The 24,178-nt window shown below is 42.8% G+C and overlaps 1 protein-coding gene across 2 annotated transcripts in view; it reads left to right on the top strand.

The window, feature by feature from the left end:
• Window positions 1–24,178, top strand: part of plb1 (phospholipase B1) — a 195,944-nt gene that overhangs the window by 106,688 nt on the left and 65,078 nt on the right. For both annotated transcript variants that reach the window (XM_063040679.1, XM_063040678.1), the window contains 8 exons: window positions 348–443; window positions 3,654–3,725; window positions 8,346–8,462; window positions 10,410–10,478; window positions 14,656–14,716; window positions 16,581–16,639; window positions 18,226–18,299; window positions 22,465–22,508. In XM_063040679.1, the coding sequence (XP_062896749.1) occupies window positions 348–443; window positions 3,654–3,725; window positions 8,346–8,462; window positions 10,410–10,478; window positions 14,656–14,716; window positions 16,581–16,639; window positions 18,226–18,299; window positions 22,465–22,508 (592 nt within the window). The remainder of the gene's footprint in view (window positions 1–347; window positions 444–3,653; window positions 3,726–8,345; window positions 8,463–10,409; window positions 10,479–14,655; window positions 14,717–16,580; window positions 16,640–18,225; window positions 18,300–22,464; window positions 22,509–24,178) is intronic.

A 24,178-nucleotide genomic window follows, 5' to 3' on the forward strand; every position in this document is an offset into this window, starting at 1 on the left:
ACCTTTTCTGCACTCTTTCCCTCTTAATCTTTCCTATAGCAGGATAACCAGAGATGTATACAGTCCTCTAAATCTGGCTCTTCCAACATCTTGAACAGCCTGTCACAGGATATCTCAAATACTGTACTCGATATCCAGACTGGCGGAGGCATGCGTCCCAAAAGCATTCTGTGTAGCCACTTCAAGGGAACTATGTATCTGAACCTCAGGTGCTTGTTTTCGCACATTCCCTGGGGATTGGGAGTACTAATCGTCTGATTAAACGACCGCGCCTGTCTCCAGATACGGACAGAGGTCTGTGCAAGCTGCTGACCTCCCCAATGACAAATGTCTTTCCCTCTCACCAGAACGGCATGCCTGATAAGTCCTACTTTGCACCAGACTGCTTTCATTTCGATGTGAAGGCCCACTCACAGGCAGCGCGGGCTCTGTGGAAGAACCTGGTGAGTATTTGATCATTAAATCTTCAATCTTCTTTTCCATGTATACATGGGAGTGTGGACGTGTGTGCAAGTACGTCTGGGGGCCAGATGTGTGATACAGATATGAGAAGGTGCACGTGAGTGTGTGTGCTCCTGGTTGTTCGTAGAATCATACAACATGGGACAGGCCAGTTGGCCCGTCATGTCCATGCTGACCAGTAAGCATCAATGTGTATTAATCCCATCTTCCAGCACTTGACCCATTACCTTCAATTCCTGTATGATTACAGAGCTGATCTGGACTCTGCTTTCACCACTCTCCCTGGCTGTGCACTCCAGGTACTCTGCACCCTTGGGGTGAAAAAAGGTCCCCATCAGTTCCCCTCTAAATCTCTTACCCGTTACCCTAAATCTATATCCTGTAGTTTTATTTACTCTGGATATGGTGAGAAGTTTCCTGCTGCCTTCTTTATTTATATCCCACATAACTTTACATTCTCTACTAAGATTTACCATTCCAGGTGAACCAAAATCTTACCTCTCCAGTCTCTCCTCATATCAGAAACACTCCATCCTGGTGAATCTCCTCTGCACCCTCTCCAGCACTGCCACATCCTTCCTACAGCGAGTCACCAATAATTGGCTGTTAGTGATTCACTCACCAAGAAGGCCATTCAGCCCAGCAGAGCCATGCCAACTCCAACCATAGCAATCACTCACACAGTCCAAAGACGTACAATACCATTTGGTAGGTTAATTACTCACTGCAAATTGTCGCTTGTTTAGGCATGTGGCCAAGTGGTTAAGGCATTCGTCTGCTGATCTGAAGGTCGCCAGTTCGAGCCTCAGCTGTGGCAGCGTGTTTGTGTCCTTGAGCAAGGCACTTAATCACACATTACTCTAGTGTCTGTGCGAGGAGTGGCGCCCCACACAGACTTCCAATCTGCACCTTGTAAGGCATGAAAATGTCCAACGCAGGCTTCTCATGGTCTGAGTTGACGTTCCCTCCCTAGGCTAGGGTTAAATCAGGGGTTGCTGGGCAGCGTGGTTTGAAGGGCCGGAAGGGCCTGTTCTGCACTGTATCTCAATAAATACAAAAATAAACATCATTTTCTTTTCCTTTCTTCTGATTTCCCCATAACCCTGCAGCAATTCTCTTTCACTCTCACATGCCCCTCAATTCGGATTCTTCTACCGCTCAGTACTAAGGAGTAATTTACAACGACCTATTAACCTACTAACCAGTATGTCTTTGGGCTGTTGGAGGAAAACGGAGCATCCGGAGGAAGCCGATGTGGTCACCGGGAGAACGTACAAACTCCTTACAGGCATTGGCAGGAATTGAACCCATGCCGCTGGTACTGTAAAGCGTTGTGCTAACCACTGCACTGCCCGTTGAGGCTCCGCTGACAGTCGCATTCCTTCACTAGCTTTCCTTAGAATCCATCCAACAATTCCAGCATGAAATTCCAGCTTCGGACTTCAGATGCAGCTCGGGGTCTTGCCACCTGCAGAGGTTTTCGGACGATTTGGCAGTTGTGGGCTGTTTCAGCCAGGGTCAAGAGGCTGAGTGGAGAAGAGTGGCGGACAACTTTGTTGAGTGGTGTGGGCTGAATCACCTGCAGCTCAACATCACTAAGACAAAGGAGTTGGTGGTGGACCAGGAAAGTGAAAACACTTCCATCTCCATCAAGGGGACAGATGTGGAAGTCATCCAGGACTATAAATACCTGGGAGCTCACCTGGACAATAAACTGGACTGGACTAAAAATACAGGGGCTCTGTACAAGAAGGGACAGAGCAGACTGTCTGTGCTGAGGAGGCTCCGGTCATTCAACATCTATGGCATTATTCTGCAGATGTCCTATGACTCAGTGGTGGCCAGCATTCTGTTTTACACTGTAGTCCGCTGGGGCAGCAGGGTGAGAGCAGCTAACGCCGAGAAGATCAATAAGCTCATCAGGAAGGCTGGTTCTGTTCTGGGGGTGGAACTGGATTCCCTGGTGGTTGTGTGTGAGAGGAGGATGCTGCAGAGGCTACATAGCATTATGGACAATCCCTCTCACCACTTCCATGACATACTGGACAAACAGAAGAGCACCTTTAGTAACAAATTGATTCCTCCGAGGCGCATCATCGAACACCACACAAAATCCTTTCACCCTGTGGCTGTAGGACTCTATAACCCCTCCTCCTTAACTATATAACTATATGGTTTCATTGCACTTCTGTATTTTGCACTATTACTTTCTAATACACATTTTGTATTCTTTTCGTACCTCAATGTTACATTTTGTATTTTAAAGTATATATTTCTGACTGAGCAACAATAATTTCCTTCGGGATAAATAAAGTTTTATCTCATCTTATCTAAAATGTCAGCAGCAATCCAAGATTTTCTTTCAGGTCTGATGCATTTAAGTGGAGGCAAGATGAACACAAGGGACAAGAGCATGGGATAGATTGGTTGGTTGAATGAAGAATGAGAGGAGACTTTTTGAGCCTTTATCCCCATACAAAACTGTCTCTGTACAGTGAATGATTATGACTTCAGAAACAGGAAGGCATCTGAGTGCTGGAAACACAGGTTCAGCCAAACACGGTCCATAGTTTCCTCTTCTACCTCAATGAGGCCACTTTCAAGGTGGAGGAACAGCACTTCATATTCCATCGAGGTGACCTCCAACCTGATGACATGACATCAGTTTCTTCTTTTGGTCATTTTTTTCTTTTTATTTTCTTTTCCCCTCTCCCTTCCTTCTATTCCTCACTCTGGCCCCTTAGCTCTTTTCCACCCCTCCCCCCCCCACCAGTTCCCCTCTTTCTTCCCTTTCTCCCATGATCCACACTCCTTCTTCTCCAGTCCTTTACCTTTCCCTGGCTTCACCTCTCACCTTCTAGCTTATCTTCATTTCCCTCCTCCCACCTTTTCATTCTGGCATCTTCCCACTTCCTTTCCAGTCCTAATGAAGATCTTCAATCCAAAATGTCGACTGTTTATTCATTTTCATAGGTGCTGCCTGATCGGCTGAGTTGTGTGTGTTGCATTGGATTTCCAGCATCTGCAGAATCTCTTGTGTTTACATTCAAGAAATAGTTCAACCCTCTCCTAATTCAATGGGGAGCAGAGAGATAAGTCTGGAGTAAGAATTCGACAAATAAGTGGTTGGACGTGGCTCAATATGAGATCAGTACAGTTAGCTAAATCAACCACCTTCTCTTTTTTTTCAGCTGGAGCCAGTGGGCCAAAAGACTATGAATCAATCACTTGATGAGCCCATTTACCTCAACTGTCCTTCAAAGGTAATGTTTGTATGAGAATGGCCTTTAAGCAGATATCATTAAATAAAGTAATATTAGAGTTCTTTTTAAAAGTTTACTGGGTTGTATTCAATATATTATTTCAGAAATTAGTGGCAACCAATCTTGCATCAGGTTTCTCAGTTACTACATCAAGTGCAGATCAAGCCTCTGGAGAAGAATGTGCTAGAAGAGCTTGGGTATTGAATGAGCACCACTTACTATAAAAGATTCCCCAAAGTTCTTCACAGAAATGTTTAGAAGAAGTATTGATGTCAATCCTTGGGAAACGTTGGGAGAGCTGGCCTCCATCTTCATTGGAGATTTTGATCTTTCTTATAGGGCTTTAGAACTTTTGTTTCTTATCACAGCTCAAATGCTGTATTCAGCTGCCTTTATCCATTGGCTTCCATAGGCTTTCACTGTAACAATCAATTGGAAGATGTCATATCCTTGTTGGACTGTGTCAATTCCCTTGCCAGAGTCTACCTGGGCCATTGTGCCCTACTTCAACAATTCCTTGCTGTTTACTCAAATTTTCAGTGAAATTATTTTTATACTCCTCTACGTTCTTACAGAATTGTAATCTTATTGTTTATCATATCCCCTTGTCCTTCCCTGTTTGCGCCTGGATATCAGTGGGTTCTAGTTTAGAGAAGTTTCATTCTGGAAGTACACACTCACTGTCACTTCCTTAAACATTTCCCTTTGACTCTTGTCTCCAGTATGCTCTGACAAATTGTATCATGTTTTATTTAAAAGGTTTTATTTCAAATAAAAATATTGTCTCTAGATCTACCTATATCATAACAATGCTAAGTTCGCCTGAATTTTTAGTGTTACTCATCTTATCGTTGGTACTCTTTTCAGATGCTCTATCTAGTCTTTGCCCAATAGTTCTCCTCTCTTTCTGAGCCTATTACATTCTACTGAAGATGTTCCCTGAATGCAGTTTTAGAATTCTGCACCCTCCATGCATCTCATCCTGATCCTGTCCAGGTTAACATTGTTAGCTGAAATCCCTACAGTTTATGCACAGGAGAGATGCCCCAAGTTAATGATATAGAGCCAGAAAGGTAACAGCACTGGAAGAACGTGGCGAAAGTCGGAAGAGCTGAAAGATGGAAGATGACTACTGAGTGACCATAATGTGGTTGACTATGTTGTTGATGGCGGAGAGGTTAAAGAGTAACACAGCATGAAGGGGCAGCCTGTTACAGGAAAGCTGGAGAGTGCAAAGATAATTTATAAAAATATTGCTAAGGCTCGAGGGCTTAAAGTATACACAGAAATTGGGCAGTCTGAGACTTTATTCCCTGCAGTGTAGGAGACTGAGGGGTGACATTATAGGTGTTTATAAAATTATGAGGGTCTCAGAAAGGGTGAATGCACACAGTCTTTTTTCCCAGGGGGAAAAAAACTAGAAGATACAGGTTTAAAGTCAGAGTGGAAGGGCTTAAATGGGATCTGAAGGGCAACTTCATGCAGAAGGTGGTACGGATATGAAACGAGCTGCCAGAAAAAGTAAGTGAAATGGTTACAATAATGACATTTAGAAAAAACATTTGAATAAGCACATGGGTAGGAAAATTTAGAGAGGGAGATGGCTAAAAGCAAACAAATGGGACTAGCTCTTGGTCGGCATGGACACTGGCTTCAGGACCTGTTTCTGTGCTGCATTCCTTTATTTTGTGACTCTTATGAATAACAACCAACAGGAGGAGATAAGGTACTGTATGCGGAACACATCCTCTCATCAGAGGAACAGAGGTGGAGAGGGTTAGAAGCTTTAAATTCCTGGGTGTTACTATTTCAGAGGACCTGTCCTGGACCGAGCACATGTGCAACTGCAAAGAAAGTGTGGCAGCACCTCTACTTCCTCAGGAGTCTGCTGATTTGGCATGGCATCTAAAACTTCTATAGGTGTGAATGGAGACTATATTGACTGACTGCATCACAGCCTGGTATGGAAACACAACTGATTTTGAACAGGGAATCCTACAAAAGGTAGTGGATTCAGCCCAGTACATCACGGGTAAAGCCCTCCCAACCATTGAGCACACCTACAAGAAGTGCTGTTGTAGGAAAGCAGCATCCATCTTCAAAGATCGTCACCACCCAGGCCGTGCTCTTTTCTCACTGCTGCCATCAGGTAGAAGGTACCAGAGCCTCAGTACTTACACCACCAGGTTCAAAATCAGTTACTGCCACTCAACTATCAGGCTCTTGAATAAAAGGAGATGACTACACTCACTTGCCCCATCATTGAAATATTCCTACAACCAATTATCTCACTTTAAGGACTCCTCATCTCATTATCTTATATTATCGTTATTTATTGCTATTTATTTGTATTTTCATTAGCACAATTTGTTGCCTTCTGCACTCTAGTTGATCTTTCATTGATCGTGTTATTGGTATGCAATGCTCTGGTTAAAATTTCTACTGCTATGATGTGAGGTATTTTATTTAAGCAGCTTTCTGCAAAAGCAGTGTGTCCTGTTAGTAAGAGTGTTTTGCTTCAGCTAAAGATAAGGAGCCATGTTGTCCAATTTAAGAATCTGGTGTCAGCCAACCAGGATTGTCTTTGTACATGTTGTAACTTTGTGCCCAGTGGAAGATTCAGGAGAGCTGGGTGGGATCAGATTTATGAAGGACAGTTGTCTTGTTTGGGGTCTTTTGGTGTGGAGCAGGACACAAGGGAAGATGCAGAATGCCATTTGAAGGAGCGTACCCATTGTAAGAAGTGCTTTGTGTAGATGGTTGGCTCCAAGGAGGCACGGCCAATACTCCTGAGAGAGCCAGTTCACTCAAGGTGGTCTTTGATGGAAATTCAGACTGTGGCAAGTACCTTCACGCAGACCGTGAGTCCAGCCCATGAGTAAAGCAATGTACCCAACTACTCCAGAAATGAGCTCCAACGTTTATGTGCACTTTTAGACTGGTTTAACTGTAAGGGGTCGTTCTAATTTTCTGTTCCTTTTCTCTAACTGTTGGTTAAAGTTGAAAATTTGGTAAATAAATTTCTTTTGTAACTTTATGCCGGAGTATCATCTGTTAATTTACTGGTGAACAATAGCTTTACATGAAGCAGCATTTACTGCAATCAATGCTCCTCCCCAGATTATCCCAATTTTCCTGTTTGCTTGAACCCCAACTCATACTGACCCTGGGCGTGTGTTGCCTATGAAAGGTGGCCTTCTCACCACCAAGTCACGGAGCTGTTAGCGCAGTTAGCCAACGAGCCAAGTTTGAGCACAAGTCTGGTGGAGGGTTGCAGGCATAGATTTGCAGAGTATGCCCACAAGAAAATGAATCTCAGGGTTGTATAAGGTGACATATGTATTTTGATAATAATTATTTTTTGAACTTTGAACTTTAAGTACCAGTGGAAAAGGAAATGTTGGATCAATGTGGCAAATAGCATCAATACTGCAGGAAGCATTCCCAATGTAGTTTAGGAGGATATTCAATAATAGTAAAAAATCAGATATACAGTATAGATTATATCTAGAAGTTCAAAGTATATTTATTATCAAAGTGTGTATATGTTACTGTGTACTAGCTTGAGATTCATTTTTAGGCATTTACAGGAAAAATATTAATAGAATTTTATGAAAAACTATACATTGACAAAGACTGACAAACAACCAATGTGCAAAAGAAAACAAACTGTGCAAGTAAAAAGAATATAGAGAATATGAATTGCAAACCATTCTCGAAAGTGAGTCTATAGGTCTTAGAATCAGTTCAGAGTGGTCACGATTAAAGCTATCCACATTGGTTCAGGAGCCTGATGGTTGTAGGGTAATAACTATTCCTGAACCTGGTGGTGTGGGACATAAGGCTCCTGTAACTCCTGCCCAATGGTAATGATGAGAAGAGGGCATGGCCTGGATGGCAGGGTGCATTTGATGATGGATGCTGTTGTCTTGTGCCAGTACTCCAGGTAAGTCTGCTCAATGGTGGGTAGGGCTTTGTCTGCAACGGACTGGGCTATATCCACCACTTTCTGTAGTCTTTTCCATTCCTGGGCATTGGTGTTTCCATACCAGGCCGTGATGCAAGCAGTTAGGATACCTTGCAGTGTACATCTATAGAAATTTGCCCCAGATTTTGCTGACATGCCAAATCCTGGCAAACCTTTATGGAAGTAAATGCACTGTAGTGCATTCCTTGTGATGACACTCATGTGCTGGTCCCAGATTAGATATATTTATAGCTACTGAACTTCTTCACCTCCGTTTCCCTACTGAATGCTGGCTCATGCACCTCTGGTTTCTTCCGACAATAGTCAGTAATCAGCTCTTTGATTTTGCTGAAGTTGAGTGAGAGGTCGTTGCTGTAGCACCATTCAACCAGATTGACTCGGCCAACAATCATTAGCAAACTTAAATGTGGCACTGGAACTATATTTAGCTATGCAGTTATAAAGTGAGTAGAGCAGGGGGCTAAGCACACAGCGCTGTGGTGCACCTACGCTGATCGTGAATGCGGAGGAGGTATCGTTGGAGGAATCTCTCGTTCTAAATAGTTCTCCGGTGTGATCTGAACGTACAAATGAATTGAGTAAATCTGGTTTTGAAGTTCACGGCAAACTAATCAGGTTTTCTCTTCTGACAGGATGAGCCGTACTTGAGAACATACAAAAACAGTAATTATACTTATCCAAATAACTCTGGGCCAACAACCTCAGTGGCCCCCAGCAGCATTCAAACTACAGTCATAACAACGCAGAAGGTAAGACCTCCACTCTCAGCTTGCTTCAATGAAATGCTTCCATGAATGTGAAATATACTGTACTTCACAAGACGGAAGAGAGAGGGAGAGAGATAAAATTGTGCGTGCTGCAACTTTATAGTTGAGCAAATCTATCAGAGATTTTTGAGGATATCCCCAACATTGATAGTAGGGAACCAGTAAATGAATTGCATTTAGACTTCTAGAAGGCATAGAGTTCTAGGGGGAGCTTAGGACCAGAGGACATGGCTTAGAATAGAGGAACATCCATTTGGGAACAGAAATGAGGAGGAATTTCTTTAGCCAGAGGGTGGTGGTTCTGTGGAATTCATTGCCACAGGTGGCTGTGGAAGCCAAGTCATTGGGTGTACTTAAGGTGGAGGAACATAGGTTTGATGGGATCAGCAGCCTAATTCTGCTCCTATGTCTTATGGTCTTTTGGTCTATCAGTTATCTCACAAATGGTTAAGTCACAAGATGAGAACCCGTGGTGTTGCAGGGAACATATTAGCATGGATAGAAGATTAGCTAACAAGCAAGAATCAGTGAGCAAGGGAAGAGAGGTCATTTTCAAGATGGCGACCAGTGTGGTACCGAAGCGAATTAATGCTGGGACCTTAGCCATTTATGATCCATACTGATGGTTCAGAGGAAGGAAGCAAGAGTACAGTAGCCAAATTTGTGGATGAAACAAAAACAGGCGGGAAGCGATTTGAGAGGATGATGCAAACAGTTTACAGAGATGTTAGTCGGTTAAGTGAGTGAGTGAAAAGTTGGCAAGTGGGGTATGATGTGGAAAAATACAAAGGTGCTCATCTTAGCAGGAGAAAGAGAGAAAATAGTATTATTTAAATGAAGCAAAATTGCAGAAGGCTGAAGTACAGAGGGATCTGGATGTTCTTGGGATGAAACATAGGAACAACAAACAAAGCAGAGCAGAAACTCAATGGGTCAGGCAGCATCTGTGGAGTGAAATGAACAATTGACCTTTCAGGTGAAAACCCTTCATTGCAGTTTCTTGGATCATCATAGAAACAAATCTGGTAAGAGGGAGAGCTGATGAAAAGCTGACATTTACTTCAGCGAGTTTGGAGTATAGATGTAGGGAAGTCGTGTAATGTATAAGACTCTAGTAAGATCATATCTAGAGTAGTGTGGACAATCTTGGACCCCAATTTCAGTAAAAGTGCTACTTAAATAGAGGTCATTAGGAAATGATTCATCAAGATGATCCCAAATATAGAAGGGTTGTCGTACTAGGACAGGATACACAGGTTGGGACTCTAGTCACGGGAGTTTAGAAAACTGAGAAGGCAAGAATAGAATGTGTTTAATTAAGGTCACCAGCTGGAAAACACAGAGGAATGGTATATGCAATCCCAGGGTATTCCCCTGCTTCATTTTTAAAGGAGGTAATGTTTATTGTGTATTAATACTTTAATATTGTGTTGCTAAAGGAAGTCTCCCATCACTGTGACAGAATGGTTGAGGATGAGACTGCCCCTTGAAGTAATCCCACAGGAATAACCCAGAATGTCCACATATGTGACATAATATCACAGAAGTGTTGTGCAAATCTAACTTAGTCTTTCACACACCCATCATTCAAATAGTTGTCCTGTTTAAATCACTGGAGGCTTGACTTAACTGGTTAATGTTTTCTGGACTTGAATCAACTTTGAACGGACACTGTAAAGGTGCAGCAAAATTTGGATGTACAGTATATGGTGTATTTAGCAATGGTGTTCAAAGTTTAGTAAATTTGGAAGGTTCAGTTGATAAATTAATCCATGCTACTTTTTGGATTTATCAATCATCTGAGTTAAAAATGCAAAGATAAGATACAGAAAACAGTGATTTTCTTTCATAGACATTTTATGCTTTAGGTATTTCATTGGAAAAAAGATCATTTGTATGAAAGACTTAACTTACCTTTTGTGATTCCAGTCATTTACATCACAAGTGTCCTTACAAACTACACCATCCATCCCTGGAACCACAGGAGAGCCCAATCAGGTCAGTATCAATGCTGGAAGGGGAGATGGTGGGAAGCAACATATTCCATTAAAACTTTACTACGTACTTTAGCAACTTCCTACTGGAAATACATATTTTGACTCAGTTTGATAGCAATGAATCAGAGAGCAAGAGGAGAATTATCATACTTACACTTGGGATTTTTGTGGTAATTATTGAAGAGTCACCTCAAAATCTTCCAAATTTACTGGAAGGATAAGTGAACCGGTGTTGGTGTCCTACCCCAAGGCAACACTGAGGCCCACTTTGACTCACAGGCATATAGCCCTTTGGTCCAACTGATCTATGCCAACCTAGATTCCCAGAAAAACTCATTCTATCTTATTTATTTGTTTGCTTGTTTATTTATTTATTGAGATACAGCATGGAATAGGCCCTTCCAGTCCTGCGCTGCCCGGCAATCACACAATTTAATCCCAGCCTAATCATGGGAGAACTTACAATAACCAATTAACCTACCAACCGGTACATCTTTGGACTGTGGGAGGAAACCAGAGCACCGGAAGGAAACCAACACAGTCATGGGGAGAACGTTCAAACTCCTTACAGGCAGCAGTGGGAATTGAACCTGGGCCACTGGTACTGTAAAGCGTCATGATAATCACTACACTACTGTGTTGTCTATTTGCCTGTATTTGGCCCATATCCCTCTTTTCCTATTTGTGTACCTGTCTAAGTACCTTTTAAATGATGTTAGTGTCCCTTCCTCAACAACTTTCTTTGGTGGCTCATTCCATATGGTGACGACCCTCTGAGTGAAAAGGTTCCTATTAAATCTCACCCCTCACACCTTAAATCCACACTGGGCAGGCCTTGTTATTTACATGTTTGACACCAGTCTCAGTCTTTCATGATCTGACATGAGAGGAAATTACCTCGTGGACAAAGGGAAAAAAAAAAATCAAGGATGTGCTCAAAGCCTCTGTGAAAAATATATAACATTCCCACTGGGCTCCTGGGAATCCAGTTCATAAACATTGAAAGTGGAACAGGAGCATTCGAGGTGGCACTGAGCTCCTCATGTCCACGTCTTAGAGATACTGAGGTCCTAACTAAGGAGGAGGCAGCTTCTCAAGCTATTGCACCACCCCCACCCCACACCCCAACCTTGATTCTGCTGGTATCTCCTGTCATGTATGTGGAAGGATCTGTGGTTCCAGTATTGGCATCTTCCGTCATCTTTAGAACATAAAAAATCTGGAGAGGAAGTAACTCATCTACAGTTCTGAGGGGCTGGGCAAGATTTTGCATGGCTTATCACGCTATCCAGTGGATGTTTGTCACTGAAGGAACCTGATAAAATGATTCAGCATACAGCTGACCCTCCTTGACCTGATCCCACAAGGGAGATCCAGAATTTCCTCAAATTTAGAAGATTGATTTGAGGAAATTCTGGGTGCAAAAGAAACCCAGATTCCCAATTAATGCACATATTTCTACAAATATTTGCATAATTCACAGAAATCTTGCTTTTCTTATGAATATAATCCCAATTCCAATTGAAAGATGCCAGTACTGAAGAGATCATATGATGATATGAGAGAACCTGGTCACAGTTCAGGTTCATACAGCATAGAAACAGATTCTTTGGCCCATGCTGATCAACGTTCCTATCTACACTAAGCCCATTTGCTTGCATTTAGCCCATATCCCTCTGAACCCTTCCTATCCATGAACCTGTCCAACTGTCTTTTAAAAGTTGTTCTTGTGCCACACCAATCATTTCCTCTGGCAGTTCATTCCATATACCCATCACCCTTTATGTGTCAAAATTTGCCTCTCAAGTTCCGTTTAAATTACTCCCCTCTCACCCTAAACCTACAGTGTGTCCCTGGGAAGAAGGTTGTGTGCTTTCACTCTGTCTGTGCACCTTATAATTTTAAGCCTCTCTATTAAATCACCCCTCATTCTCCTACACTCCATTCTGCTCAATCTCTCTCCATGCCTCCCTCCCTCATCCCAGCAGCATCCTCGTAAATCTCCTCTGCCCTCTTTCCACCTGAATGGCGTCTTTCCTTTTGGAGGGTGACCAACTCTGAGCACAGAGCTCCAAGTGCGGCCTCACCTACAACTTGTACAAATGCAGTATAACATCCCAGCTCCTATACGCACTGCTCTGCCAAGAGCATTCTTCAATGCCCAGTCTACCTGTGAAGCTACTTTCAGTGCAACATTATTTTATGTTCAGACCATAAAGCAGAGGAATAGAATTAGGCCACTCAGCCCCTCTAGTCTATTCTGCCATTCCATCATAGCTGATTTATTATCCCTCCCAAGCCCATTCTCCTGCCTCCTCCCTGTAACCTTTGACACCCTTACTAATCAAGAACCAATCAACCTCCACTTTAAATATACCTGATAACCTGGCTTCCACAGTCATCTGCAAATGAACTTTTGTAGATTCACCACTCTCTAGCTAAAGAAATTCCCCCTCATCTCTGTTATAAAGGAACATCCGTCTATTCTGAGTCTGTGCCCTCTGGTTCTAGACTCACCCCCTATAGGAAATATCCTCTCCACTTCCCCTCTGTCTAGACCTTTCAATGTTTAGTAGGTTTCAATTGGATCCTCCCTCATTCTTCTAAGCTCAAAGGAGTACAAGTCCAGAAACACCAAACCTTCCTCATACATTAACTCTTTCATTCCCAGGACCATTCTCATGAACTTCCTCTGAACCCTCTCTGAAGCCAACACATCTTTTTTTAGATGGGGGCCCAAACCTGCTCACAATACTCCAAGTACAGTTTGACCAATACCTTATAAAGTCTCAGAATTACGTCCTCGTGTTTCTATTCTAGTCATCTCGAAATGGATACTAACATTGTATTTCCATTCCATACCACTGATTCAACCTGCAAGTTAACCTTTAGAGAATCTTGCACAAGTCCTCCTAAGTCCCTTTGCTCCTCTGATTTCTGAATAAGCTCCGCATTTAGAAGAGTCTAAGCCTTTATTCTTTCTGCCAAAGTGCATGACCTTACACCTCCCTACACTATACTACACCACCCTCCTCCTCCTTGCCCATTTTCCTAATCTGTCTTAGTCCTCTGCCAACTCCCTTCTTCCTCAAAACTACTTGCCGCTCCACCAATTTTCATGTCATCCGCAAACATGGCCACAAAGCCATCAATTCTCTCATTTAAATCATTGACGTGTAATGTGACAAGGACCGGAACCTACACCAACCCTTGTGGAACTCTATTAGTCATCAGCAGCCAACCAGAAATAGCCCCCATTATTCCCACTCCCTCCAGTCAGCCAATCTTCTATCCATGCTAACATCTTTTCTGCAATACCATGGTCCCTTATCGTACTTAGCAGCCTCATGTGCAGCACCTTGTCAGAGGCCTTCAGAAAATCCAAGTAAACAACGTTCACTGACTCTCCTTTGTCTATCCTGCTGGTTTTTCCCCTCAAAGAATTCCAACAGATTTGTCAAGCAAGATTTCCCCTTGAAGAAACCATGCTGACTTTAACCTATTTTGTCATGTGCCTCCAAGTATCCTGAAACCTCAACCTTAATAACGGACTCCAACAATTTACCTTTACCAACCAGTTAAGTCCGGCTAACTGGCCTATAATTTCCTGTCTTCCTTTTTAAAGAGTGGAGTGGTATTTGCAATTTTACAGTCTTCTGGAACCATTCCAGAATCTAGTGATCCTTGAAAGATCCCTACTAATGTATCTTTTCAGCTACCTCTTTCAGAACTCTGGAGTGTAGTCCTTGTAATAAGGGTACAGTCTTCTTAGCTTATAGACATTGTTCCTTGTGAAACCTAGAATTGTATTCTCCATACAATATATGTGAATGTAATCTAATGGCCTGGGATTATGAAATATAAATTTCCAAGGCTATCTTTTCCTGAGCGTGCCGTGCTTATTGGGTTGCAAGTAATGGTTTCCTGGTTTTGATTTATGATCCAAATCTAATTATGTGTCAAATCACCAACAACAGTGGCGCAAGTTTCACCCTTTCCTTTCACTGCTGTTGATCTGATTTCTGCTTATTTTTAACACTTTGTTGAGACTCGCAGGACACTTTGGCATCGAGTGCCATTTGGAAATCATTTCCAATGCAACCTGTGGGGCTAAGGGAAAATATTCTGCTCATTGCCAATGTGACAATGGAATGAATTTTAAATGTGATCTTTACCAGGTTTATGGCAGTAAACTGCTTTGCAAAGACAAACATCCATCAGATGTCATTCCAAACTCAGGTAGCTATAGATATTTTATTCTTTTTCTTTTTCAAAAAAAATCTTCCTTTATTTGGCTCCTAACATGCAAACTATTTCTTGTATGGGTTTCATTGTAAGTGATCTGTGAAACTAACCTCTACTTCTTGTGTTTAGCCAGTTGACAGCAATCCCAAGGCAACTGTACTGGGATTCCCAGGCACCTTGGTTGGCTGTATCTTATTCTTTCAGGGAATTGCTTTTAATGCTATCATGCTGAACTTTCTTGAGTATTTCAGTAATTGCAGGGCCTATATTATTGCTTCAAGAAAGGGAAATGTATCTTATTTTTGTTAATTTATTGCTGATCCCTTACTGACCTTGTAACACTGAACCGATATTGTCCTTTTAATGAAGTAGGCAGTTACAAATTTTAGATGCAAAGGAACAGCAATGTATTCATAGGTTGGTATGGTTTACAACTTAACAAGGAGTCCATTAATCTTGTCCTACTTGGGGAGATCACAAGCGATTAGAAATGGGGGTTGTTCACGTCCTGTAAGAAAACACGAATAAAGTTCACTTGTGAGGATATGTGAGCTTGGTTTCAAGCTTTATCCAGAAGTCAATATATCTGACAGGGATCACTCCTTCCTGTTATGTTTGTTCTTTAACAAAGACAAACTTGCATGGGTAAAAATGCTAGAACTATTTATTGACTGATTTACAGAATGGCTTCATCTCGAGCACATTTTACTCCGGACCCTCCAGCCCACCAACAGCGTGTGTGACCCATTCACCAACTTCACTTCCTGTTCTAGGTGAACCACCCACATTGCACGCTGAGAACTGAAGTTCTTTATTATGTACTCACACAATAACACACCTCCCCGCCACACTGAAGTGCTAGTTAGAAGCTAACCCAGAGGCTAGGTTAAACCCACATCTTCTTTGGTCAGCCGAGGCTAGCGTTTTACTGCATTGGTGCGTGTGTATCAACTGATTGATCAATAGTCCGATTACCAGCGTCTGCAGCAAGGTTCCAGTTAGTCTGGGCAGCGCGGTGATGCAGTTGGTAGAACCACTGCCTCACAATGCCAGTGACCTGGGTTCAATCCTGATCTCAGGTGCTGTCTATGTGGAGTTTGCACATTCTCCTTGTGCCTGTGTCTTTTTCTTCTGAATGCTCCAATTTTTTCCAATATCCCGAAGACGTGCAGGCTGGTAGGCTAATTCGCTACGTAAACACAAAATAATCTGCAGATGCTGGGGTCAAAGCAACACTCACAACACGCTGGAGGAACTCAGCAGGTCGGGCAGCATCCGTGGAAACGATCAGTCAACGTTTCGGGCCGGAACCCTTCGTCAGGACTGAAGAGGGAAGGGGCAGAGGCCCTGATGGGAATCTAGGGAGAATAGGTTATAGGGAAAATTAGTGGAGGATTGCTCTGTGAGGTAGCATGAGTTTGATGGAACAAAAGGCCTCTTTCCATTCCATAAGGAAATCCCATCTGCCCCCACAACCTCCAATGAGGTTTTTATCTGACTCTGGTCCATGATTTACCATATCCTTTAAAATGAATTTGACACAAGGCAGTAGTGTCCCTTTCGAAGCAAGAGACAGTGGATGCTGGAATCTGGAGCAAAAAAAAAATTGCTGAAAGAACTGAGTGGAACAAGTAGCATCTCTGGAAGCAAAGAAATGGTCGATATTTGAGATTTGGGCTCCACATTACTACAGACCTGGTGCAGGGTCCCAACCTAAAATATCTCCAATTGCATCACCTTCACAGATGCTGCCTGACCCATTGAATTCCTCATTAAAGCTTCTCTAAAAAACATGAACTTGTACTATCAATAGTATGCAGGACTTACAACCATTCTTTGCCTGACTTTGTTTTTCCAGTTCATTCTTTGCGACCAGCAGATGTGAAAGTTGTCGGTGCTGTGGGAGACTCTCTGACGGTTAGTGCGGGGTCTGAGTCATTAACATCAATGTATGTTGTTTCAAAGAGCAAATTGAAATCTTTGTGCATTGTTATTCAATGATCTTAATGGACCATAAAGATAACAAAAAATATGATAACATAGCAACTATACTAACTGTGTTATGTCCAACTTGGTTATTAATTCCCACCACCTGTTATTTATATATTTATTACCATGGTGAACAAGGGCTTCTTAAACTCCATTAACATTGTAAATGTACATCAGATGTTTGCGAAATGGATATACAGGATTATCTCAACATTCAAGCACCAGCTGATAAATGTCATGTTATTTCTATTCCACAACAAACCCCAGCGACAATTAGCTCCAACAAGAGCAAGTCTAACCACCTACATTTGAGGTTTTACATCGGTATCATAACCGAGAAACCCACTGTCAATATCCTGGAAGTCATTACTAGCCAGAAACTGAGTTCGGAGAACCACATAAATCTTGCAGCTCCCAGACGGATGACTTACTTCTTTCCTGACACTCCAAAACTGTTTCAACGAATCGAAGTACATTTATTATCAAAGTATGTATGCAGAATACAACCCCGAGATTTGTCTTCCCCACAGACAGCCAAGAAACAAAGACGAATCTTGGAACTCATTTAAAGAAAAACATCAAACTCCCCCGCCACGTGCAAATAGCAACAACAACAAAAAAAATGAGCGAAAACACAGAATATAAAACATAAAATCAAAAGGCATATTTCAGTTCAGCTTAGTTTTCACTATCTGCAGGCCGCCCTGATTCAACATTGCCCAAACTAGCAACAAAAAACAGGAGGGTGAAGGGGTACTCTTCATTTGCTTGGGTGGGTGCAGTGACAACAACTGTCAGGCAGCTCAGCACCATTCAGGACAAAGTCGCCTGCTCGATTGGCACCCCATCCACAAAACGACCATTTGGCCCCTCACATCCACGATGCCCATCTACACCAGCCCATTTGCCGGCATTGGGCCCACATCCCTTTACTCCTTTTCTATCCAAGTACCCATCCAAATGATTGTTCAGAGCAGCTCGGTTTGCTGTTGCTGTCACTGTGCACTCCTTTGGAAAAACTTGCTTTCAAAGTTCCTTACAACGTGGCAGCACCTGCTACACACGATCAAATGTAATCAAGCTGATTCCTTCACCTACTAGGCCGTGAAGTAGACCATTCCACCCCAAGCTTGTTCCACTATTGAACTAGATCCATGTCTTGCCTGTCTTAGTTTCCTTTTCTCAAGAGGGGTTGAAAATGGTCCAGATATGAAGATTAGCCTAACTAGCGGTGCTGTATCTGGGAATGGAAAGGCTGGCTGCTCGGTGTCTCGAAAGTACCAACCTGTTTCAAATGACAGGTCACTTTTAATATGAAGATACTGAACCAACGACTGGAGCTAAGTAAATTAATTTTGAACAAATTTTCTTTTTTCCAAGAAGGTGAGATTGGTTGCATCCACTCATTCACCACTCCATGTTGTCTCATCATCAGCTTCTTCCTTGACAACCATTGGAGAAGAATTTATCTCACCTTTGGAGGAGAAATCAATGCTGTTCCTTGTGTTTTACAGGCAGGCAACGGGATAGGCTCAAAATCCAATGACATTCTGGATGTGTTAACGCAGTATAGGGGGCTGTCCTTCAGGTATGAGGCATTGCATCTTACAGCATCTGGGGCATTGGTAAACATCAGAGATCCTGCAGATGCTGGAAATCCAGAGTAACACACACATAATGTTGGAGGAACTCAGCAGGTAAGGCAGCATCCATGGAAAGGAATAAAAAGACCCCTCCCCCTTGCTCGTTTTCTGTTCCCCTTTCTGGCTCCCTCCTTACCCCCTCTCATCACCCGCCTATCAGCTCTCTCCGGTGCTCCTCCTCCTTCCCTTTCTCACATAGCCCACTTTCCTCTCCTCTCAGATTCCTTCTTTATCAGCCCTTTACCTCTTCCACCTATCACCTCCCAGCTTCTCACTTCATTCCCCACCCCCATTCACCTAGTTTCATCTTTCACCTTTTAGCTTGTACTGCTTCCCCTCCCCCTTCCTTCTTTCACCAGCTTCTTCCCCCTTTTTTTCCAGTCCTGACGAAAGGTCTCGTCCTGAAACATCAGCTCTATATTCCTCTCTGTAGATGCTGCCTGATCCGCCGAGATCTTCACAAACAAAATGTTGGAGGAACTCAGCAGACCAGGCAGCATCTAGGTAAAGAGTACAGTCAATGTTTCGGCCTGGAAAGTCAACTGTACTCTTCTAGATGCTGCCTGGCCTGCTGGGTTCCTCCAGCATTTTGTGTATGTTTCTCGGAATTCTGGCGTCTGCAGATTTTCTCTTGTTTCTGTTGAGCTCTTCCAGCATTTTGTGTGTGATTTTGTTGGCTGCATTGGTGCTGCTTCCTGAAGCTGGCTATTTGTTGCTGCATCTTACAGAACAGGCAACAATGAGCAGCTAGTTAGAAACACAGGAACACACTAAATGTTCTCTAATCTTGTCTGGGTGCAAAGTGCATATACAAACTAGTAAATCTCCACATTAAATCCACTGGTTTTGGAGTAGTGTTTGCTTTGTAGATTTGCTCACTGCATTATTTCCGAGGAACTTAGACAATGAACCAATGGCATGTTAAAGTCTGTCCCAAGCCTTTGTGGCCCATCAGGCCGGTGCTTATGCCGGATTCTGTGGCGTAAAGCAACTGAGAGTACAAGACTCCCCCCCCACCCCGACACCCCGGATAGGACACCAGTCTATCGCGAGGTTAACCCCCAGCATTTTGCCGGTACCCATTTTCAGCTGGGTGGACTGGAGCAGTGTGTGGTTCAGTGCCTTGACCAAAGACACACACGCTGCCTTGGCTGAGACTCGAACCTTCAGATCGTGAGCCCAACGCCCTAACCACTTAGCCACGCGCCACACACCAATGGCTTGTAGTCTTGATTAAAGTGAGGAGCACAACCAAGTGACAATGGTGGCCATTTTGGCTTCCTCTGATAGGGTGCAAGAATCAACAGCGAATGGTCATCTATCCCGTTTCCCCTCTTTCCCTGCAAACAAGAGAGGTGTATAGTGTGCAAAGGTTTCAGCCAGCCTGATTTATATAAGGAAGCATTTAGTAGGGTGGGGGTATGTTTGAAAGATGTTAAACTAGAGGCATTGAATAACCAGAACAGAAGCAGACCCTTCAGCCCAATTGCTTCATGTCAACTGAGAATCCCATCTAAGCTGGTCCCATTTGCCTGCTTTTGGCCCACATCCCTATTCATGTACTTGTCCAAGGGCTTTGTGTATGTTATTATTGTACCTGCCTCAACTACTTCCATTGTCAACTCATTCCATATATCCACCATCATAAGACCATAAGACCATAAGACAAAGGAGCAGAAGTGAGCCATTCGGCCCATCGAGTCTGCTCCGCCATTTTATCATGAGCTGATCCATTCTCCCATTTAGTCCCACTCCCCCGCCTTCGCACCATAACCTTTGATGCCCTGGCTACTCAGATACCTATCAATCTCTGCCTTAAATACACCCAATGACTTAGCCTCCACTGCTGCCCGTGGCAACAAATTCCATAGATTCACCACCCTCTGACTAAAAAAATTTCTTCGCATTTCTATTCTGAATGGGTGCCCTTCAATCCTTAAGTCATGCCCGCTCGTACTAGACTCCCCCATCATGGGAAACAACTTCGCCACATCCACTCTGTCCATGCCTTTCAACATTCGAAATGTTTCTATGAGGTCTCCCCTCATTCTTCTAATCTCCAAGGAATACAGTCCAAGAGTGGACAAATGTTTCTCATATGTTAACCCTCTTATTCCCGGAATCAGTCCAGTGAATCTTCTCTGTACCCTCTCCAACGTCAGCACATCCTTTCTTAAATAAGGAGACCAAAACTGCCCACAGTGCTCCAAGTGAGGTCCCACCAGCGCCTTATAGAACCTCAACATCACATCCCTGCTCCTATACTCTATTCCTCTAGAAATGAATGCCAACATTGCATTCGCCTTCTTCACCACCAACTCAACCTGGAGGTTAACCTTAAGGGTATCCTGTACGAGGACTCCCAAGTTCTGTTGCATCTCAGAAATTTGAATTCTTTCCCCATTTAAATAATAGTCTGCCCATTTATTTCTTCTGCCAAAGTGCATAACCATACACTTTCCAACATTGTATTTCATTTGCCACTACTTTGCCCATTCTTCCAATCTATCCAAGTCTCTCTGCACACTCTCCGTTTCCTCAGCACTACCGGCCCCTCTCCACCTATCTTCATATCATCAGCAAACTTAGCCACAAAACCATCTATTCCATAATACAAATCGTTGATGTACAATGTAAAAAGAAGCGGCCCCAACACGGACCCCTGTGGAACACCACTGGTAACCGGCAGCCAACCAGAATAGGATCCCTTTATTCCCACTCTCTGTTTCCTGCCAATCAGCCAACGCTCTATCCACATATGTAACTTTCCCCTAATTCCATGGGTTCTTATCTTGTTAAGTAGCCTCATGTGTGGCACCTTGTCAAAGGCCTTCTGAAAATCCAAATATACAACATCCACTGCATCTCCCTTGTCTAGCCTACTTGTAATTTCCTCAAAAAATTGTAATAGGTTTGTCAGGCAGGATTTTCCTTCAAGGAATCCATGCTGAGTTCTGCCTATCTTGTCATATGCCTCCAGGTACTCTGTAACCTCATCCTTGACAATCGACTCCAACAACTTGCCAACCACCGATGTCAAGCTAACAGGTCTATAATTTCCTTTTTGCTTCCTTGCCCCCTTCTTAAATAGCGGAGTGACATTTGCAATCTTCCAGTCCTCCAGAACCATGCCAGGATCTATCGACTTTTGAAAGATCATCGCTAATGCCTCCGCAATCTCCACAGCTACTTCCTTCAGAACACAAGGGTGCATTCCATCTGGTCCGGGAGATTTATCTACCTTTAGGCTATTCAGCTTCCTGAGTACTTTGTCATAATTGTGACTGCACAGACTTCTCTTCCCTGCCACCCTTGAGTGTTCGGTATACTGCTGATGTCTTCCTCAGTGAAGACTGATGCAAAATATTGGTTCAGTTCCTCCGCCATCTCCTTATCTCCCATTACAATTTCTCCAGCATCATTTTTATGTGTCTGAAAAAGTTGCCCCTCAAGTCCCTTTTAATTCTTTCCCTTCTCACCGTTAACCTTCGTTTTCTAGTTTTGGACTTCCCCAACAAATTCCCACTGACAACAAATACTTTATTGTTGTCGCTATTAATTTCCTGAATAGCGTGAGGTATCACCCAGTTCATCAGTAATGGTAGGTCTGGGCTACATACAAGTCAGACTCAGTAAGGATGGCAGATGATGAACCAATGACTGTTTATGGCAATCTAGTAACTTCATGCTCACCTTTATAGAGGCTTTTTATCCCAGATGTTTAATTTACCAGCATAGTCAACTCCCAGAGGTCAAATCATGAATTGTATGCTTATCCTGGGTACGAGTTCAGAAAAATTTGGAGTGAATTTCTCCTCAGCTCTGTACTAAGTCTCTAGTCCCATGACCTGAGGTCATATCTCATAGTTTGAGACAGCTCAAGGCAATGGCTCCTCTGTTGATAAGCACAGAATATGGAACAAAAACAATGAAGTTACTGTAGGATAAGAGTTCGACTCCAGATTTAGCACCTGGAGATTGACCACTCTGGTAAAGAAAAAAATCTGGAATAAAAATACTTGAGAGGTATTATATAAACTATTAGAAACAGTTCTTAAAATCTATGCAGGTATTTTTTTCCAGGTTCTGATTTACTTTCTCTTTTTGCAGTATTGGAGGGGATGGATCATTGCGAACTACTACAACTCTACCAAGTAAGTACATCAACGTGATGTTATTTCTGTAAGTGCACCAATCTTCCAATGCCTGACAGATCTGTTAGAACTCTTTGAGGAAATAACAGGTAGAAGAGACAAAGGAGAGTCAGCGGACATCATTTACTTGTATATTCAAAAGGCCTTTGACAAGGTGCCACACATGAGGCTGCTTAACAAGATAAGAACTCATGGTATTACAGTACAGGAAAGATACTAGCATGGATAGAAGAGTGAATGACCGATGGGAGTAAAGGGGCCTTTTCTGGTTGTCTATCGCCAACTAGTAGAACTCCACAGAGATCGATATTGGGACTACTTCTTTTCACATTATACTGTATGTCAATAAATTGGATGACAGAATTGTTGGCTTCTTGGACAATGCGGAGATAAGTGAAGGGGCAGGTCATCGAGAAAGTAGAGAGCTGCAAAATGACTCAAGATAGAGAGAATGGTGAAAGAAGAGGTAGATGGAATACAGTGCAGGGAAGTGTATGTCATGCACTTTGACAGAAGGAATGAAGGTGTAGACTATTTTCTAAATGGAAAGCAAATTCAGAAATTAGAGGTGCAAAAGGATTTGAGAATTCTTATGCAGAATCCCCTAAAGGTTAAATCGTAGGTTGGGTCAGTGGTAAGGAAGGCAAATGAAATGTTTGCATTCATTTTGAGAAGCCTAGAGTATAAAAGCAAGGACATAATGCTGGGACATTATAAGGCAATGGTGGGACCACAGTTGGAGCATTGTGAGTAGTTTTGGCCTCCTTATCCAAGAAAGATGTGTTGGCATTGGAGAGAGTCCAGAGGAGGTTCACAAAAGTTATCTTGGGATTGAAAGGACTGATGTGTGAGGAGCATTTGATGGCTCTGGGCCTGTACTCACCAGAGTTTAGAAGAATGAGGGGAGGTAGATCTCATTGAAACCTATTGAATATTGAAAGAACTAGTTAGAGTGAACATAGGGAAGATGTTTCCTATAGTGGGTGAGTATTGGACAAGAGGGCAAAGCCTCAGAATCAAAGGACATCTCTCTAGAACAGAGATAAGGAGGAATTTCTTTAACTAGAGGGTGGTGAATCTGTGGAATTAATTGCCACAGACAGCAGTAGAGGTCAAGACATTTGGTATATATAAAGCGGAGGTTGATAGGTTCTTCACTGGTCAGAGATCAAAGGTTATGGGGAGAAGGTAAGAGAATTAGGTTGAGAGGAATAATAAACCAGCTGGTGGAATGGTGGAGCAGACTCTATGGGCCAAATTGCCCAATTCTGCTACAGTGTTTTATTGTACTGTGGTGTAACTTGTCCCATCAGGTTTAAGATTGAAATGAAACAAGTGAAAAATAATCACTAGCAGATCTAAATGTAAAGGCAAGTCAACACTTGGAATTTTCACACTGCATGAAGGATTCAACCTGTTGGAATTAGTGAAAATAGAAAAAGAAACTGCAGTTGCTGCAAACCTGAAGTAAAATCAGAACAATTCTGTTTCTACTCAGCAGCTCCCAATGAAGATTTCAACCAAAGTCCCCCGTCTGTTAGGAGAGTTCAACAACAGCAACTTCTCCTTATATCGCAGCCGTTTTGTTTAGGAATAGTTTGAGGCACTCAGCAGGAGCACTGCCAAACACTGATTCATCATGGTTTAACACTCAGCCACCAAAAGGGAGA

Source organism: Mobula hypostoma, chromosome 2 (genome assembly GCF_963921235.1).
Source record: "Mobula hypostoma chromosome 2, sMobHyp1.1, whole genome shotgun sequence".
In the NCBI taxonomy this organism is placed as follows: Eukaryota; Metazoa; Chordata; class Chondrichthyes; order Myliobatiformes; family Myliobatidae; genus Mobula; species Mobula hypostoma.